This window comes from Pelodiscus sinensis, chromosome 6, assembly GCF_052426305.1.
Source record: "Pelodiscus sinensis isolate ZL-2025 chromosome 6, ASM5242630v1, whole genome shotgun sequence".
NCBI lineage: Eukaryota > Metazoa > Chordata > Testudines > Trionychidae > Pelodiscus > Pelodiscus sinensis.
This window is the reverse complement of record NC_143057.1, coordinates 111,618,019-111,638,301: the sequence shown is the minus strand read 5'-3', so window position 1 is coordinate 111,638,301 and position 20,283 is coordinate 111,618,019. Positions and strand designations below refer to the sequence as shown.

The 20,283-nt window shown below is 43.7% G+C and overlaps 1 protein-coding gene across 2 annotated transcripts in view; it reads right to left on the bottom strand.

The window, feature by feature from the left end:
• Nucleotides 1-684: 684 nt before the first annotated feature.
• FECH (ferrochelatase) overlaps nucleotides 685-20,283 on the bottom strand; it is a 32,834-nt gene continuing 13,235 nt past the window's right edge. Inside the window, exons 5-12 of one of the 2 annotated variants that reach the window (XM_075932626.2) lie at nucleotides 17,570-17,704; nucleotides 16,315-16,421; nucleotides 11,469-11,567; nucleotides 10,692-10,754; nucleotides 6,609-6,716; nucleotides 4,042-4,206; nucleotides 3,559-3,618; nucleotides 685-3,090 (exon numbers count right to left, since the gene is read on the bottom strand). In XM_075932626.2, coding sequence (XP_075788741.2) covers nucleotides 2,956-3,090; nucleotides 3,559-3,618; nucleotides 4,042-4,206; nucleotides 6,609-6,716; nucleotides 10,692-10,754; nucleotides 11,469-11,567; nucleotides 16,315-16,421; nucleotides 17,570-17,704 — 872 coding nt within the window. In that variant the 3' untranslated portion in view covers nucleotides 685-2,955. The remainder of the gene's footprint in view (nucleotides 3,091-3,558; nucleotides 3,619-4,041; nucleotides 4,207-6,608; nucleotides 6,717-10,691; nucleotides 10,755-11,468; nucleotides 11,568-16,314; nucleotides 16,422-17,569; nucleotides 17,705-20,283) is intronic. The other variant, XM_006116569.5, reaches the window with a different exon arrangement.

Genomic DNA, 20,283 nt, shown 5'->3' with positions numbered 1-20,283 from the left:
TACTCAATAAGCATATGCTTACCAGGCAGTCAAGTAGTGACTTAACTAGTCGCTCCCCCCCACTTGCTGCCTTTTTCAGAGAGAGGCAGCAAAGTGGGGGGGGGAGCAAGAGCTGGTGATGGGATGGAGCCAGCTTCAAAGCCAGTTCTCTCCCCCCCACACACACAAAGCACCATCTCTGCACAGGGGTAGGGGTGGCAAAAATGCAGCTGGGGGACCAGGCGCCAGCCGGGAATCAGCTCTCCCGGCTTGTGCCTGGTCCCAGACACTGCGCCTCTGCTTTTTGAAATGTATTAAGAGCTGCCGGGCTAACCCTGCTGCAGGTCTGCGGTTTCCCCCCCTTATCGACTAATCGAGTAGTCAATAGAAATTCCATTGACTACTCGCTTAGCTGATTAAATGCAATTTAACATCCCTACCCCCTTTGGCCCTTGATAAGCAAGAGAATAGATTCCCTGAGTGGGACTGAAGGAATGTAAAGGCAATTGGAGCCAAAGACAAATTTAGTTATTCAGTGCCTGGCCATCTTCCTTTCAGTCTCTCCAATACAGACCATGCTAACTAGGCAAAAGGCCAGTATAACAGCATACACAGAGAAGGAAAAAAAGTGTCACAGGAAGTTTGTCGTGGTCTACAGACTATACAAACCTGTGGGCCAGACAGTGTGGATCATGGAGCAAGATGCAACATAAGTGTTGAAAAATCAGGACAGTAATCAGAATGCACTCTAAATCATCTGGCTTCCGCAGGCATAAATCCCAGCACAACATCTCAGCGACAGGGATCCAGCAGGGAAAGAGGGTGCAGAAGCAGACAGCAGAAATCGGCCTCCTTTCTGCTGAAGACCTGGAGGGACCGTAAGAACCTTTCCAAAAAAGTGCAGGCCCATTATAGGATGTACTGATTCAGCCTCTCACCAACAACCTCCTATCAAGCCTCTGGAGAAGTTTAAATGTAACCTTTCCCTTTATACACACACTGGGAGGCTGAAACAGGAGTGGCAGTGGAAACACCTAGTCCTTCCCTCACGGAGACTATTAGGCCTGGGTGGGGGTAAAGGGCTGGCTGGAGCAGGAAGCATAATTTCCATCTCCCTATCTCTAGCCCACTGGCTGATAAACAATTATGCTAATTTATGTCACCAGCATAAAAAATGGCAACTCTTAACATAAAATTGAGCAAAACACAGTCTTATGGCAACAGGGCCATATGTTATCCTTAAACAACCCTGTCTGTGGAGGATGAGGAACACCAACTGTGTACATCTCACAATTACCTGGGCAAGAAAAACAGTCTAATAACCATAGCCCCTGACTTCCACATCTCATGGATTACTTGATTCATCAATTTAAGCAATGCCTACAACTTGCAAAAAGCCTCCAGCGTTCAGTGCTAATTACAGAGGATAAACATTTGTATTCATGAAGATGACAGCTAGACTAGTACCTAAAAAGGCGCTCTCCCATAGAATACTTCTAATGGATTCTTCTGGACCTGGAGGCAATGCCTCCTATACTAAGGGACTGACACTCCAGACTCTATGATAATTCCATTCAGAATGTACTTCAAGCCAAAACTGAGAAAGGCTGTGTAGCAGCCAGCAACTGAGACATTCAAAGACAATGTTAATCTCTAACCCTGGTGCCACTGCTGAATGGCTTCTGCTTTATTTTAGGAAACCTTAACAATTTAAGTAGTAAGGAGTGGACTCTGCATTCCTGGCATATCCAAATGTCCACTGAAGCCAAAGGAGATGTAGATGGGTCAAGGTGCTTGGGATAAGGCTCTAAAGGTAGCCAAAGGACTGTATTAGAGCAGAACTCTGTTTCTGAGTTAGGGAATTTATACCCACAGCAATTGTTAGGATGAGAGGGATCCTGCACCCCTCATCTGGCCCACCAACCACAATGTAAAGACTCCTAATATATCATTGGCATTTTAATTGACAACATGAATTAAACTGGATCGATGGTGCCCATGTAACTCCACAGATATCCCACAAAAACCACAATGTCCTGAATGCATTGGAAAGCACAGAGCAAATCTATAAACCCTCAGAAAAGCCAGTTCAACTTTCTGAATTTGCTTTACCAAACAGAGAAAGCCCTTTAGAAAAATAGAAAAGCATTTGGCTTAAAGGATAAGCCAACCTTTTCAACCAGCTACAGTGTTTGCTATTGACGGTAACAAGGTTTGAAATATATCTAAAACCTATTTAAGTGGAGTGCTCTCCAAAAATATAACTCAGTCCTGGGTCATTTATTTTGCTTCATGCTCTCCATAGAGAGATTTTCCTTCAGACAATGAGAAAGTTTCAGGAAAATGTAAACAAATCTCCTACAAAGCCATTGTTCCAATAGGGCAATGCCTATCTGGGCTTTTGCAGAATCTTCTTCGCCCAGGAAAACCAAAATAATCTTCTATGTTTTAAAAAATATACATATTCTTTTAAAAAAAATCAGAATTCAAAACACATCTGAAAATATATCTGTAAGAACAGATAACTGTGTTAGCAATACTGAACCAGTAGCATAAAAAAAAATAGTACACTCTACCTGGAAGGCTGAAATTAATATATTCAGGACATTAGTGCATATAAAGAACTCCCTGCAAAGAGCTTTAGATGCCAATTTGTATCAAAGATTTTTCAGTGCTTATTTTTGGGCCTGGTGTTATGAAGTGTTCATTAGACCCAGGGGAATGGAGACCTTTCAGCACCTCAATGCATCAGGCCCTTCCTTCTTTCCCTTCCACCCACATCTATCAAATAAAAAGAAAAGAAAAAACTTCAAATTTTCCTGTTACAAAACTGCAACCCCACAAAAGCCACTGGGGCTGGAAGAGTGTACCAGAATGCTAGAGATTGGCTATTTATGTGCAATATCTGATGTTTGCATTGTTGCATCATTAAGAGATTTCCCTGTCCAAATCAAATGTGTTCTTCTATGCAGCACGTCACAGCTGTTGATTAGTGAAGAAGGATTTTGCCTCCCTGCAGACAGGATTTACACAAAGTGGACAGCGGAGGGTTAACTGCTTGGAGCAGATTTCATTCGACTGGATATGTGAATAGACCAAATCTGCCAGTGCCTGAAAGACAGAGTATTAAAAGTAGAAGTGAGTGCGCCACTTGCAGAAAACATGCACGTTACCAACCTACGAGGCAGCCAGACCAACAATCCGTCAGACCAAGGGATGTATCATGACACCAATTTTTTAGTATAAACTTCTCCTTGCTTTCAATGCAGACCTTGATTTTTAAAATTCATTGGCATAATATTGGCACTAATAAGTAACACTTTGCCTACCAATTTGGCAATTAAAATAGAATTCCCTATACTTTGTAGTTCATAGACCGTAAACTATTTTCATTTGTCACTTATTTTTAAATTGATACTTAAATTGATACTTGCTGCTTCTTCGTTTTGACAAAAGAGCATTTTTTCTCTCATCATTTTCACTCATTTACTGAGATTGCCAGTAAAGCAATCTGCTAGAGCCTTCCAGAGGACTGCTAAGGTGTATTTTCTACTAAAGCTATAGTAACAATATGGATACCTTGGAGAACAATGGATTTCCATTAAGAGACTCTGCCCTTCTGATGTTTTCAACTCCACACTGAATCAAAAACAAGAGAGGAGACAAAAAGAAAGTACTGTTAAGGAAAAAAAATACCCCAGTATCTTTTTTTGAAGAACCTCATTTCTGTATCATGTCAAGGTTTCCCAATAATGACTGAATTAAATGTGGCAGTATTTTTTTAGCATAGCTAAAATGACTAGGAGACAAAATTTTATTTTGATACCAGGTGTCCCAAACCCCTTATTTATTGATGAGTATGCAGATCATTTATCTTAAATAATTTAAAAAGGGGTGAAATTCAGCTGTCAGTTACATTGATAAAAATTCAAACAGCCAGCCAATTAAGATTAACTCCAGATTTACATCAGTATAACAACGGACCCAAACCCCCTACAACGAGAGCTAAAAACAGGGAGGCAGAACTGCCCAAACAATTATGAGAATTCCAATGATGTTTACCTCATTTGCTAAAACTTGTGCATATTCAATATCCAGTTCATAGAGTGTTTCAATGTGGTCACTGGTAAATGCTATTGGAACCAATAAAATGTTCTTCTTTCCCCTTTTACAGAGTCCTTCAATAGTTTCATCTGTCTGTGGACCCAGCCAAGCCATTGGGCCAACCTATAAGAAAATGGAAGGGAAAAGAAAATCCTTCTACAAATCTTGATAGTCTTTTCTTCAAAAATTACCCTTTGTCATTCTTTAATTAAATGATAAATATTCTAATTTGTTTTATGAAGAATCAAATTTATCTGTTTATCTTATTATTTTTAGCAGTTTCTTCATCCCTCCCTTTCTATCTATTACTTTTTGATGAAGTAACACTGCCTATCTGTTTAGGCCCCTCGGACAATCCACCCTGACAACCAACAGGCAGAAGTTAATGAAACTGCATTTACTGATATTAATATTAAACAGCACACCTTTTGAATGGATGATTGGGTTTTAGAGAGTACTTTAAGACATTTTAGAAATAAAATAAGTGTCCTTTGTTTTTAATTCCAACCCTCTCCCCTCTCCCCTCCCCCACTGCAGCTACTGTGCAGGATTTTTACTGCCTCTAAAGAATTTTTCCATTTTGAAGACTACCAAAGTAAATTGTGTCCCTTTAACATCCAGAAAGTACACATGATATTTCACTTGCTGCTTCTTCGTTTTAGAACAACACAACCCTACCCCCATAACTGTACAATTTGAGAAATGTAAATTACTATGCAATTCCGACAAGGTTAACATTTCTTAAAGTTCCCTCATTTCAGTGCACACACACACATGCACACACACTGAAACCTTTGTTATCTGGCACTCTGTTAACCAAAAACTTTGTTAACTGGCATTGACCCCAGCCACAATTCCGTCACATCTTCAGGCGCGCAGGCCTGGCTTGGTTTACCATGATTAGCTTAAAAAAATTTAAGAACTACTAATTATCTTTAACTCAAAATAGAAATGTGAGACCAACTGCCTCACACTACAAAACTACCAATATTAAAAACCTGGTTTTTACTATTATTGTCCATTGTTTTTTCCTAGGTTGATGGGACCCTCAGATAACTGGAATTTTTAAATAATTGGAATGCCCTAATTCCCAAGCTTGCCAGATAACACAGGTTTTACTGATTATTTTTTATATATATAATAATACACACACACACACACACACACACAGTATACATTATACAAAATATTCTTAACCCTTTTTATTTTACATACTGTATACAGTGTACTGTAATGTTTTAGGGGTTTTTTTAAGCCTTTTTGACCCTTTTTGCTCAGTTCAGCTGCTGCCGCTGTTACCTTGTGACTCATTTTTTGCCAAAGCTCACTCACTAGGCTCTTGCCATTTTGATGCCGGACTATCAGGAGTGCCGGACTAATGGATGCCGGACTATTGGAGTTTTACTGTACTTGCTTTTAAAAAATAAAGGCTTTTTGGATTGGGCTCATGTCCTTAACAATGGACATAACCTTATAAACTACCTATTGGAAGGTCTCTAAGCAGTATTTCAAGAGACTTAATCATAGTTCATTTGCTTCCTCTTTCCAGCTGCTAGTCAGGGGAAAAAAACCCACCACTGATGAGCATATTAGGGGTGCTGCAGATCTCTGGGCTATCAAAAGTTTAGTTGGGAGTAACGCATCAAGAACTTCTGTAAGAGACAAAAATTTGTCACTGTCTGTTGAATATATATAGAAGATATAACCCAAAGACACAAAAGCCACCATCATTTCATTGTAACACAGATACTTCCAGACAGTAGGAGAGGTAGGAAGTAAGGATGTTAAGGACTAGTCGACTATCCGATAAGCAAAAACTTATCGGATAGTCAGTCAACTAGTTGATTACCCTCCCTTGCTTCCTCTATCAGATGGAGGCAGCAAAGGGCGGGGGGGAGAGGGAAGAAGGGTACTTCAAAGCTTTGACGCCCCACGATAACGTTTCAAAGGGGCAGCCGCTGCACAGCTGATCCCTGGCTCAGCTGTGCAGTGTTGCCCCTTTAAAACGTCATCCCAGCATTTCAAAGAGGCAGCGCCTGGGAACTTGGGGTCAGGTTCCGTGCAGCATTTCAGCAGACCCCGGAGTCAACCCAGGCTCGGTGCGGCATGCTGCACAGCATGGAGCCTGGAGTCAGCGGGGAACTCCGAGTCCCCTGCTAACCCCAGGCTCCATGGCTTTGAAATGCACAAGAGCCCCTGCTGGGGACTCTTGTACATTTCAAATCCGGCACGCCTGTATGCAGCCTGGAGTCAACAGGACTTACCACTGACCCCAGGCTGCACATAGAGTTTTGCATTCCTCCTTTGAAATGGGGCTCTTGTACATTTCAAAGAAGGAATACAGAAGTGCCTATCGACTAGTCTAGTAGTCGATGGAAATTCCATGAACTACTCAACTAGTCAACCGCAATTTAACATCCTTAGTAGGAAGAGGCTGTAATAAAGTTCAGAGAGAAGAGATCATCTTAACTTTGATGACTAAGGGTCTGAAGATGGCTTTTAACAACTTCCTTCTCACCACTCACCTTGGATTGCCACACAAGCCTATAGGGGTTCGAAAAGTTGAGCGTCTCCATGACTCTTTGGACGGTAGCTCCCACTTCTTGAGGGTATGGATCACCACGATTCACTACCTGCAGCAGAGAAATACTAGCCTTTCATTCTTCATGAACGTTATGTTTTCTCATGTCCAAAGAGCATCTAAAAACTTTCAGTCTCAATCACTCATTTTAAATGGAGGGAAGCAAGCAAACCAACACTCCACATGCAAGCACAGTTTATGTATCCCTGCAACATGCTGGAGCAGCAGTGCCTTACACAATGGAAGATTTCTATGCAGGTAACAAATGTAAAAGGTACAGTTCACAGAAATTGTTGTAACAGTCACATATGCCACAGCAAACATGACTCTGAATTATCCAGTAAAATAATAGTAATTTAATGACATTATAAGATTATAATTCAACACACGATAGGCCTGTCTTAACCAATGTAATGGATATTTGCTCCTGCCAGACAGATTTCGTGTGTGTATTTTCAGTCACAAGCTGGTATCACAAATGGTTTCCTTTCAATTACTTTAGCATCAAACTGACATTTCATAAGCCACTTCTATTGCAAGCAGCAACATTTGGGGAATGGAACATTTCATGTCATTCAACATGACTTCTGTTGGCTGATTTAAGGAGCAGTATTCATGGGCTGACAGGATGGCATTCACTTGACTCTACCAGTAAAAAAAAGGATGGGTAACTAGTAAATCAATGCGGGAAAAGAGAAGCAACGAAAGCAGCAAATAAAATGTGTGTCCTTAGAGCTCTGAAAAGAGCAAGTCAGATCTTTGTAGATGCATAAAGGAAAAACAAAAAGCAAGAGAAATGCACATTAACATCTGGAAGCCAGAATGTGTGGCCTTGACAAATAAATTAACTCTTTCCCTTCCTGCCTCTAAATCAATCCTATTAATTTAGATATTCAGCTCTTCAGAAGAGGAACGATCTCTCACAATGTGCTTGGCCCAACAAGGCCCAGATCTCTCTTACGCTGTGTAGTGGGGTGAAGTGGCCGCCAACCGACCCAGAGGGGGAGGAGCCCAGCACCCCACCTGACCTGAAGGCAGGACTAGGAAGATAAAAGGCCAGCCTGAGAGGCCAATCATGCCCCAGCCACCAAAGGAGCCAGAAGCCTCCTTTGCATTCTCAAGCAGGGAGGTGAGCCTGAGGGAAGCCCAAGGACTGGCCCAGACTGCTGGGCCCACAGCTGGACTATGGTCTTGAGGGAGAACTATTTAGAAAAGCTAGACATACACAAATCCATGGGTCCAGATTTGATGCATCCAAGGGTACTGAAGGAGTTGGCAAATGTCACTGCAGAGCTTTTGGCCATTATCTTTGAAAACTCATGGAGATTGAGAGAGATCCCGGATGATTGGAAAAAGACAAATGTAGTACTCATCTTTAAAAAAGGAAGGACAATCCAGGGAACTACAGACCAGTCAGCCTTACCTCAGCTCCCGGAAAAATCATGGAGGGGATCCTCAAGGAATCCATTTTGAAGTACTCAGAAAAGGAGAAAGCGATCAGGAATAGCCACCAAGGGCAAGTCATGCCTGACCAATCTGATTAGCTTCTGTGGTGAGGTAACTGGTTCTGCAGACATGGGGAAGTCAGTGGATGTGATATATCTTGACTTTAGCAAAGCTCCCACAATATTGTTGCCAGGAACTGAAGGGAATGTGGATTGGATAAATGGACGGTAAGATGGACAGAAAGCTGGCTGGAAGGTCGGGCCCAGCAAGTAATGATCAACAGCTCGATGTCAGGATGGCAGTTGATTTCACGTGGAGTGCCCCAAGGATCAGTTCTAGGGCCAGTTTTGTTCAACATCTTTATTAATGACCTGGATGAGGAGATAGATTGCACCCTCAGAAAGTTTGTGGATGACACTAAACTTGGGGGAGAGGTAGATACGTTGGAGGATAGGGATAGGGTCCAGAGTGACCTAGACAGATTAGAGGATTAGGCCAAAAGAAATCTGATGAGGTTCAACAGGAAAAGTGCAGAATCCTGCACTTGGGACGGAAGAATCCCGAGCACTGTTACAAGCTGGGGACCAACTGGCTAAGCAGCAGTTTGGCAGAAAAGGACCTGGGGATTACAGTGGAGGAGAAGCTAGATATGAGTCAACAGTGTGCCCTTGTAGCCAAGAAGGCGAATGGAATATTAGGTTGTATTAGGAGGAGCATTTCCAGCAGATCTAGATAAGTGATTATTCCCCTTTATTTGGCACTGGTGAGGCCACATCTGAAGTACTGCTTCCAGTTCTGGGCCCCCTCACTACAGAATGTATGTGGATGCATTGGAGAAGGTCCAGCGGAGGGCAACCAAAATGATTAGGAGACTGGAACATATGACCTATGAGGAGAGGCTGAGGTATTTAGGCTTATTTAGTCTGCAGAAGAGAAGAGTGAAGAGGGGGGGACTGATAGCGGCCTTCAACTTCCTGAAGAGAGGTTCCTAAAAGGATGGAGAGAGGCTGTTCTCAGTAGTGACAGAAGACAGACCGAGGAGCAATGGTCTCAAGTTACAGTGGGAGAAATGTATGTTGGATATTAGGAAAATCTATTTCACCAGGAGGGTGGTGAAGCACTGGAATGGGTTACCTAGGGAGGTGGTGGGATCTCCATCCCTAGAGGTGTTTTAAGTCCTGGCTTGACAAAGCCCTGGCTGGGATGATTTAGTTGGGGCTGGTCCTGCTTTGGGCAGGGGACTGGACTCAATGACCTCCTGAGGTCTCTTCCAGCCCTAGGATTCTATGACTGCTTACCTGGCTGGAGGTTCAAACCCTGCGAAGCCCAGAGGGCCTGCATTGGAGCCAGGTACATTCCAAGGGGGGGAATGGCAGCAGCCCAGGCATGGCAGACCACAGTGTGGCTGAACCAGAGCCAGGGTCAGCGTGTTGCGTTGGCAATCCCCGCTGACCCAGCAGCAGACTGCTTTGCTGCTGTTAGGGCCCTGGGCGAGGACGCAGTGGAGTGGGTGGGCCTGCATCCCCCCCTGCCACCCTATTCCTGGATGACAGTCTCTTCTCTCAGCTGTTCCCAAACGACAGCCTGCATTTTAATCAGACCCCTGCCTGAGCAAGGGAATCCGACTGTGGCTGTTGCAATTTGGACCTAGTTACTATTATCTAAGTGCTGCTTGTCTGTTTGTGTGCTGCCCCTCCCTGAACCAGGGCCTGGGCCTGAGAACGGTTTATGTGCCACCCTGCCCTACACCCGGGTTTGGGCCTGCTATCAGTGGCCATGGACTGTCTGAAGGCCGAAATCCTATAGTTGATTCCCCAAAAGACACTGAGTGGCATGTAATGGGGTGGAGTGGCCACTCTCTGTCCCAAAGAGGAAGGAGCCCCTCCCAGAGCCCTATAGGACTACATGCTATCTTTGTGCAAAATATATAAATAAATATTGCTTATGTCCACTGTTCGCTCTCTGCCATTAACCACCAGATGGCAGCATATTCCCAAGAATAAAAGCCTCAGGGGGTAGCCGTGTTAGTCTTTAACTTAGTCCTGTGGCACCTTAGGGCAAGTTTACATGAGGAAATTTCAAAATAACTTGAAATAACTTCTGAAAAAACTATTTCAAAATAGCATGTCCATACTACAGGGAAGCCTCGAAATTAGTCTGAGGCAGGCTCCCTTAATGTGAACGTGCTACCTTGACTTAGAGCTCCAGGAAATACTGGGGAGTAATTACTCTGAGTGACTCTGGGGAGTAGTTATTTCGAAATAGCAGCAATGGAGAATCTACACTACCACTATTTCGAAATAACTATTTCAAATAAGCATTATTTTTCGTGGAAAGCAGGAGTTATTATTTTGAAATAACGGGCTTGGTACTGTGGATGCTCCCCTTGTTATTTCAAAATAAGGAGAGTTACTCCAAAATAACTCCCTAGTATAGACCACAACTTAGAGACCAACAAAAATAAATACAGTATCATATTTTTGTTAGTCTTTAAGGTGCCACAGGACTATTTGCTGTATTCAAAAGCGTATGAGAGTCTTGCAGGTCTAGGCAACAGCAAAAGTAAAGGAGCAAAGATTACAAATAATGCTTCCAAAAAAGCAGGACCCTGCATCTCACTCCTGACTGGCACTGGACTGACTTTCTGAAAAGAGGCACAGTTTTGAGTTACATAAGTTGACTGCGACATATTCCACACGTTTTTTCATCTGTAATAATAAAAAAATCCACAATGGATGTTATTAAAAAGATGAACCATGATACTCACAAATTGGTTGAACTATGACATTACAAACCATTAGTACTGAAAGGATTTTAAATGCATACCTATGGAACAAGATAGCTTTACAAAATAATTTATTATTAAATTGTGCTTTGCCACATCACCTGATCGTTCCTCTTCACAAATGAAGGTTCCTCTTCAAAAAATGAAGATAGATTCTGCAGACTTCTCTTGTGTGGGACAATAACCTCTGCATTTTTTTTCAAAATGATTAAAAGCCACTGTATTGTAACTTACAAGTTTCTGCCAGCTCATTGTGATAAAATCACCCACTCTAGATGGTCTATTCCAAATGTGCAAAGATTCTAATCTTATTGATCCAAGGAGAGTAATTTCTCTTTGAAAGGTGAGAGAGCATAATTAGTTTTTCCCCGCATTATCATCATGTCAAAGCGAGGGGCAAAGAAGTAGGTTTTATTTCCTTAGTTGGTCTAATCCTAATGGCCTACAAATGACATGCTTCTCAAAACTCTTCTGTTAGAGGTGCAATTCGTGAGACCAATGTGACTCCCCTCCACTCCCCACTCCTATGAGACTGGTTTTTAACGAAATCAGAAATGACTTCATGTTACTTACAGACATTGGCAATGAGTGAGCTGAGAAAAGAATGACAACATCTTTCCTTTTTTCAGGTGGAAACAGATCCAGTTCTTTTTGTATGTGATCTGCAAAGCACTATAAGAGAGAGACAAAGGAGCCTGGATTGGTAAAGGAGATTCACTCATCTGCTGAAAATAATGCTCACAAATTGGCTGGGCAGTGGGCACCCTTTGCTTTAACTCACCATAAGAGCTTCTAACACCACAATAGAGATTCTTTTTTAGCAGCGTGTCGGTGGAAGTTTGATCAGTAGAGTGTACAATCAAGTGTTCTGTAAATAATGAACTACAGTGCCAAATCAAAACCCACTGAAGTCTATTGATAAGTTCCCAAAGAGCTTTGGATCAGCTACCTGGACCTCAGGTACAGGACCCAAGTTAATATATTACAGCAAACTGATTTAATGTCTGCCCACACGCCCCAGTCAAACTGCTCTCTGAGACAGAAGCCTGCTGTGTAAAATGTGTGCCCTAAAAGGATAACAAACTTGGGCTTTGTGGGACCTACAGGACGATCAGGTTTCACTGCCCTACATCCCACCCAACATTTAAATTTATGGACTGACAGAATGACAGGTGTCTTATGGATCCTTATCTGAGCTGAAGTACCACTTGTCTACACTGGCACGTTTTGTCACCAAAAACTGCCTTTTGGCAACAGGACAGAGAGAATGTTTTGTGATCTCTGCTTCACTGCAGGCATGTGCCCCTTCCCTTTCAAAGCTCCAGGAAGTATATGACATCTGAATGAGCTGCTACTTTGAGAAACAAAGAACAAATCACTGGATTGCGCCCATTCCGCCCTGCTAGAAAGACAGGCAGACTGCTGCTGCAGAGGGAGGGCTGGAGAGATTGCTGTGCTGCTTTGATACTCCTCAGCGCGAAGAGCTCACTAAGGGTACGTCTAGACTACCGCGTTTTGTCGACGGAAGTTTTGTCGACAGATACTGTCGACAAAACTTCCGTTGACAAAGAGCATCCAGATACATTGAGTTCTGTCGACAAAGCAAGCTGCTTTGTCGACAGAACTCCGTAGTCTGGACGCAACGTTATAGGCAATAACACCTTCTGCCGACAGAGTTCTGTCGACAGAAGGTGTTATGCCTCATAAAATGAGGTATACCAGCGTCCACAAAACTGCTGAGTTCTGTCGACGTTATGTCGACAGAACTCAGCGGTAGTGTAGACGCTGGTATAGTTTTGTCGACAAAAGTCCACTTTTGTCGACAAAACTAGGTAGTCTAGACACACCCTGAGCTAGAGGGAATCCCAAGAAGCACAGGGATCAGCTCTGCTTTCCCACAACACTGCACTGTGGGATGCTTACCCATATTGCTTTGCTCTATCTGTGGACAGGGTACTAACAATGCAGCCATGAAATAGGAGGCAGAAAAACCGGTTTGGCCATTTTTCACTTTTGGTGACTTTGCATGTTGAAAGCACTTTTGTCACCCAACCTTCTCAATGTAGACATAGGCCGATAGGACAGCATGTGGGGAGACACATGGATTCAGTAACCAGGACATGGAAAACAAAGCCTTATTTACCTTACATGATGATGGAAGAGTAGGGAATGATTGTGACCTTAGAATCATAGCAGTGACTGAGATCAGAATATAGCACTTGATATAAAGGATGCGAGAGGCAGGTAACTGGCTAAATGTGTAGTTGATAGAATTTTTCTCCACTACACGGTTAGTTGATAAGGGAAGGCGCTCAGTCCCAGCTTGCGCCAGGTCCAAGAGCTATCCCTGTTGCGGCTCTGCAGTTTAAATGTACAGGTTGCACCTCTGAAACCAGTACTCTCTGGTCCGGCAACTGGACCTCGGATGCTCCTGGACCAGAGAGCCCCAGAGCCTAATGGCAGGAGGGCCAGCAGCCTGGCCAGGGCTGGAGACAGTGGGGTCGGAGGAGCCTCCTAGCAGTGCTGGGGCCAGGGACTGGAGAACCCTGGCAATCCATGGCATCAGGGAGCCGGGGGCTGGGGAACTCCAGATGCCTGCAGCAGCATGGGGCTGGCAGCCGTAGCAGCTGTATGGGGTCAGTGATTGGAGAAGCCCAGTCACCTGTGGCAGCCCGCGGCAACTCAGGGTTGGGGGCTGGAGAAGGCTGGCTGCCAGAGGCAGTGCAGGGATAGGAAAATATGGCTGCATGAGGCAGTGCGGGCCAGGGCCAGAGAATGAAGGCAACCTGAGGCTGGAGGCAGCAGAATGGGGGACAGGGAGCCAGAGGCAGGAGGCTGGCTGGCTCAGGGCCTGTGGCAGGGAACACCTTCTCTGGTCCAGAAAATTCTGTAGTGTGGGATGGGTCAGGTCCCAACTGTGACAGACCAGGGAGGTACCATGGGTAGTAGGAGTTGGGCACGCAGGCAGCCTTGCTCCTAGTACATATAAACTGCGGAGGTATAGTGGGAGTAGGTCCTGGACACGGTGCAAGCCGGGATTGAACCGAGCTACCTGTTCGGCTGGAGCAACCCCTGTCTGCTGCAGCCCTTGCAGGCTGCGGGCAGAGGCTGGGACCCTCCACAAACAGGGGGTGCTGCTGGAGCAGCCTGTGCCCACACAAACTTGGGCCGGCGTGGACAGGGGCTGCTTCACAGAAGCCTCCCCTGCTTCTCCCCTCCCCCCCCTTGGCCACTTTTAAGCTAGCTCCACCTTCCCCTCCTCCCCCCCCACCTGCTGCCTCTGTATCAGAGGCAGCAAGGCAGCAGGGGGGAATGTGAGTAGTCAACTCGATAAGCACAGGCTTATCAGGTAGTTGACTACTCACTCACATCCCTATTCGATATACATGTCCCAATGGCAAGGAAACAGACAGAAAGAAGAGAAGCTAACTTAACAATTTGCATACTGTGCTAATAATAGGGAAAAACAGTTTGCCATGACTGTCTGCAGCTCCTTAACAGACACATTGCAACAACCACCACCAGACAAGATAAAAACGATACAAAAATTAAACTTTAATTTCTGTTGCAAAGATGCAATCGAGCTGAGCCAGCCCTTCACTTACAGGTTCCCTTGGGCAGGGAGAAATGCGTGTGGGTTAGTTCAGAAAACGCAGCAGTCTCTGTGTGCCATCCACCTAATGGAGAGCAGTATTTGGCAGATTATTTGATCACGCAGCAGATTACACAGCCAGATTCAGCCCACTGAGATCTCTCATTGAAAGAAATGAGCGGTGTGTGCAAGCGCCAAGAACTACTGTTCTCTCTTGGTCTCGCACTCTATTCGGTCTAAGACCAGTGTGAACATGCAAACGTTGAAGACAGAGGAGGAAGAAAAGGTCCTAATTCTGTTTGTCATCTCCCGTGGCTCTCTCTTGGACTCACTCCAGCAAAAACAGCCAGGAAAGGAAGGAGCAGAATGCAGCTGGTGCTAAGTGTTTCTGCCCGAGCTACTGCTGTGGCCAGCATTAGCCACCTCTCTGATGCCAGACAAGGGCTTTAGGGTCATAATACAAAACTGGATGTGTGCTATTATTAAAAGTGCAGCACATGCACTCCATCTTTTTAAACTTTAAAAGAAGGGCTCCTCCTTCAGTCAAGTATATTACCTTTTTCCCTCCTTTCTTTTTGAAGGGAATCCGGATTCTGCCTCTACTGAAGTCAATGAGAAGCCTACCATGGACTTCAATAGGAGGATAATCAAGCCCGTTAGTCTGCCAATCTCCGTGTGACATTACTAACATTAGGCATATGGAAGCAATGCCAGCTTCCACACATTAGTCCCGAACTAACACTACCCCCAGTAATTTCAGACCTAGCATATAGGTTCTCCACTCTGTCCTGATTCGGCCCCCAGCTTGCCTGGATCCATCACCTGAGGCTCAGGGCTCCCTGCCCAGCACTGGGGAGCCCATGCTGGCGCTCCAGCCCCCTACTGCCTCCCCAAAGGGCTGAAGCACACAAAATCAACTAGCCTGGGCCCTTCTAGGCTCTGGTGTGCGAGGGGAGTACAGGGAGTGTCTTTCTTCTCAGTCGGGACCCATATCACTGAGGATTTGTTGGATGTTTGCTTGGTTTTTGTTTTTCACTTGTGTGCAGCCCCGACTGATTTTTCTGTGGGCCAGCAGCCCCCGACCCAATAAAGGTTCCCCACCCTGACAAAGAAAATACAGTTTTTATGAAATACAATATAGAACTGAAATATTCCTTTTGTTCTGGGAGATTTTTAAAAAGCTTGAAACAATCTAAACCAGGGAACAATTGTGTGTCCCTTTAAGACATGGAGAAAGGAAGTCTGTCATTTGTCTCAAAGGAATCAGGAATTCCCAGAAGGAAAACCCAACCTGGCATATTCAATTTTTTTATAAGACTGCACTGACACTTAGTTTTAACTGTCCAACCAAAATCCTTCAAATGCTCTGGCTGCAGTCTAAAAAGTCATTCCACAAATGGTCTTGGGGGCACGGAGGTTCCTATGGTTGTCTCTTAGGGTATATCCACACAGAAAAAAACAAACAAACAAGTTCTCACAGCAGCAAGTCTCAGAGCCTAGATCAGTTAACTTGGACTGCCGTGGCTTGTGCTGCAAAGCTATAAATAGAAGTATAGATATTCAGGCTTCTGCTGGAGCTGGACTCTGAGAACCTCCCCCGCCCTCCCCCTCCCCCCCAGCTTTCAGAGCCTGGGCTCCCGCTCCAGTGTGAATGTCTCCACAGCTATTTTTAGCCCTGCTGCAGAAGCTCCAGTCAGCTGACACAGGCTCTGTGGGTCTTCTCCTGCACCACAGACGTACCCTCAATAACTCCATGTCAAATCTGCTCAACTGGCAAGCAGAAAGGTATGTTTTCCTCACAGCCGCAATGGTTTGCAAACTCCATACCTGAATGAGGAGGGGATGTGTGGGCCACCTGTCAATGATGCTCCACTTCATCTTTGGCTTCTCCCCCTTTTTATTATAGTAGCGATAAATGGCATTGAGGCTGCTTCCTGAAATGAACAAAATTAGGATATTAGCAGAAGCATTGGCTATAAATTCATCAGAAGTGTGGATGCTGCTGGACAAAAAGAGTTTTACAACTAGCCATTTCCATATTTCAAAGACTAGGTGTCAAATATATTATACTGCAAATCAGAACTGAGAGCATAAGAGTAGAATAAATACTTAACTCATGAAGTCTACGTAACTAATAGGGCTTTTCTACTCACCAATCCTCAAGATTATTCTCAAGAGTTAAGGGAGCATTATATTAAGTATCACTGTGCTCTACTGCAAACCCCAAAAGAGTGTTATATTGCATGGGGAGGATGGGTCCCTGCATTAACTGAAATGTACAGAAAGCCATTATCACCTGTCAGAGTCAGGGAGGTGAGACACCTCTAGAACATACGCACAGACCTGCAGGTTTCTCTTTTTGTTTGCACTGATAGTGGGTCTAATGGTCAAAACTCCTAGGTCTATGCCACTCATTTGTGTGACTTCAGGACAATGTCCTTTATTGGGCTACGCTTCAGTTTACCTATCTGTAAAATTAATGTAACTCCTCACAGGCACATTATGAGGCATGAACAGCTAAAAAGGCCTATGGGTTTAGAACTCCTTATTGTTAAAGAACAGGGTTCTACTCCTAATTGAGACACCTAATGCAGGCCAACCAGAAAGCTTAAGTTTTTCCGTTAAAAGTATTTGCACAAGAGAGCATCTATACTGGCATGTGCCTTTGGACAAAAGATTTGTTTTTGCGCAAAAGCATCCGTGCCAGTGTAGACACTCTCTTGCGCAAGAAAGCTCCGATGGCCATTTTAACCATTGGGCTTTCTTGCGCAAGAAATTAACTTGGCTATCTACATTGGCCCTCTTGCGCAAGAATACTTGTGCAAGAGGACTTATCCCTGAGTGGGAGAGTCGGAGTATTTGCGCAAGAACCACTGATTTTGTACAGTACAAAGTCAGTGTTCTTGCGCAAATACTCGCGGCCAGTGTAGACAGGCAGCAAGATTTTGCGCAAAAGCAGCTGCTTTTGTGCAAAATCTTGCAAGTCTAGATGTACCCCCTGTGTTTGTATGCTCTGCTGTTTGGATATCTTTGTAATGCTGTTTATCTTCTCTTTTTATTGCACTTTCACAGACACAGTCACCTGTGGTAGAACAGCTGTATTGCGGATACTGGGTGAATGCAATAGCCCTTTCCACTCCATCTTTCTCCATCTCTTCAATTGCTTCTTCTGTCAGAGGATGGACATACCGAAATCCAATATAGTATTTGTGAGGCGCTGCCAGAAAAAACAGAAAAAAGAAATAGCAGCTGATCATTTTATTTGCAAATGCTCTCATTTCAATATCACCTTCTGACTAGCTACAGCCCAGCATCCTCAGGAATACACTCCGCCTGACTGAACAACAGCCAAAATGACAATCACAGTGCTGAAAATCTCTGCCTGGTTTGTGGTAAATTAAGCGGTGGAGAAATAATTGTATAATTTATATGCCAGACACTTACCGTGAGCTGTGAATTCGTTTTTTGGAAATATATATTAATTGCTGAAGAATCTAGCCATAAGAGTAGTAGCATTAATCTGTAAAATTATCCCTCCCCTCCAAGCATAGAGATAATTTAAATATATTTTTACAGGCCAGCACCAGAAGGACAATGACATGTTATAATGGCACGTTCCTGATGACAAACTGCAGTATCAAGAAGGTGTGTTCAACTAAGTTAAAAGGAAATGATCAACCCTGCTCATACCAGATATAACCAACATCACCTTAAAATACAAGTTCACTTAGGCAGTTAGCTCAGAGAGAACAGAGTTCTTGTATTCCAAATGATGGGTTAAGAAATACCAAACATCTTAAGGCAGATTACACAAGCACGTCAATAGGGGAATCTATTTCATATGAACAGCCATACTGGATCAGACCAATAACCCATCTAGCCCTGTATCCTGCTTTCTGACAGTGGCTGGTGCCAGGTGCTTCAGAGGAAATAAAGAGACCAGGGCAATTTATCAAATGATCCATCTTTTGTCACCTCGTCTCAGCTTCTGGCAGTTATTACCAGTGCGCTAAGAGTTACTACCAACAGACTCCGGCTATTGAAGCCTATTGTAAAAAATGCACATTTCTAATGTAAAATAGAAAGCAAGCAAGTCTTTACATTTCTTACATTATCTTAAGGTTCCTGCTTGCTGCTAGAAGAACAAAAAGCTTGAGGGATCAGGCCATGTGTTTTGCACATAAATTGTAAGCTTTCTGGAGTTGAGACTATCCTTTGGGTCTGTGTATATACAATGCCTACCACACAAAGGGCGTGTCTATGCTACACGGAAGTTTGATGGTGCCACGGTCGATCTTTCAGTAAATCAAACTCAGAGGGCGTCCCCATCAGTGCCATTACTCCTGCTCCTCATGAGGAGTAAGGGAAGCCAACAGGAGCATTTGCTCCGGTCAGCCTCCCGCTATGTGGACGACGTGGAAAGAGTCATCAACTCCAGCTACATAATTTACATAGCTGGAGTTGCAGATCTTAGTCTGACCTTCTGATGTAGTATAGACCAGGCCTAAGGTCTTTGGATTCCTAGGGACTGCCACAAAACAAATAGTTAATAAGAATATATACACATGTGCACACCTTTTCCCTCCCTATGAACAAAAAATAAAACAGCACAGTAAAAATAATGCAAGCAGTTCCCATGATTCCCACTGTGCTCTTCCGTGAGTTAAAGTAATGCTGCCATCCCCATAGTTAATCAAGTCCTTTCTTTACGCATTTAAAGAATTAGTGGTCTGGTGCTCCTGCTGCTTCTGTGGAGAACTGGGGGCAACCAAAGCTACTCACCAAAACCTGGATAAATGTCAAGGCCAGAGAATAAGTCCAATAGAGCTGATTCCTCCAATATATATAAATAATAATTTCAGAACTATATTGTTGGTTACTCAGAACCCCTATGGCATAGATTACAGGTAAGTTTTCAATCATACACATTTTTCTTCCTAGAACAAACTTAAGGTATCAGCATATAAAATGAAAGCTAGAGAAAAGAAAAATGCAAAATGTTGTCCTTTGAACCATCAGATCATAAGTCTGTGCTACACATGTGGTAACCAAACCCAAAATGATTGTAGTAATAATAATAATAATAAAAAGGTACAGAGAATAAGGCAGAAAAAATCCTATTGCCTCTAGTCTATACAAATCTAGATGTGGTATGCCTACATCTTGAATACTGCGTGCAGCTGTGGTTGCCTCGTTTTTAAAAAGATATCTTGGCATTGGAAAAAGTTCAGAAAAGGGCAACAAAAATGATTAGGGATTTGGAAGGGCTGCCATATGAAGAGAGATTAAAAAGACTGGGACTTTTCAGCTTAGAAAAGAGAAGACTAAAGGTGGTATATGATAAGAGGTCTATAAATAAATAAGGAAAAGATATTTACTTGTTCCCATAACACAGGAACTAGGGATCACTATGTGAAATTAGTAAGTAGCAGATTTAAAAAAAAAAAAAAAAAAAAGTATTTCTTCACACAATGCACAGTCAACCTGTGGAACTCCCTGCCAGAGGACTTTGTAAAGACCAGGATTTTAACAGGGTTCAGAAAAGAGCTAGATAAATTCATGGAGGATAGGGCCATCAATGGCTATCAGCCAGGATGGGTAGGAATGCTGTTCCTAGCCGTTTTTCAGAAGTTGGGAATAGGTGACAGGGGAGGGGATTACTTGATGAATCCCTGTCCTATTAATTCCCTGTGAAGCATCTGGCATTGGCCACTGTCAGAAGAAAGGTCCATCTTGCCCAGAATCCTTTGGTCTGACCCAGAATGGCTGTTACGTTAAAATAGAATTGCAAGGATG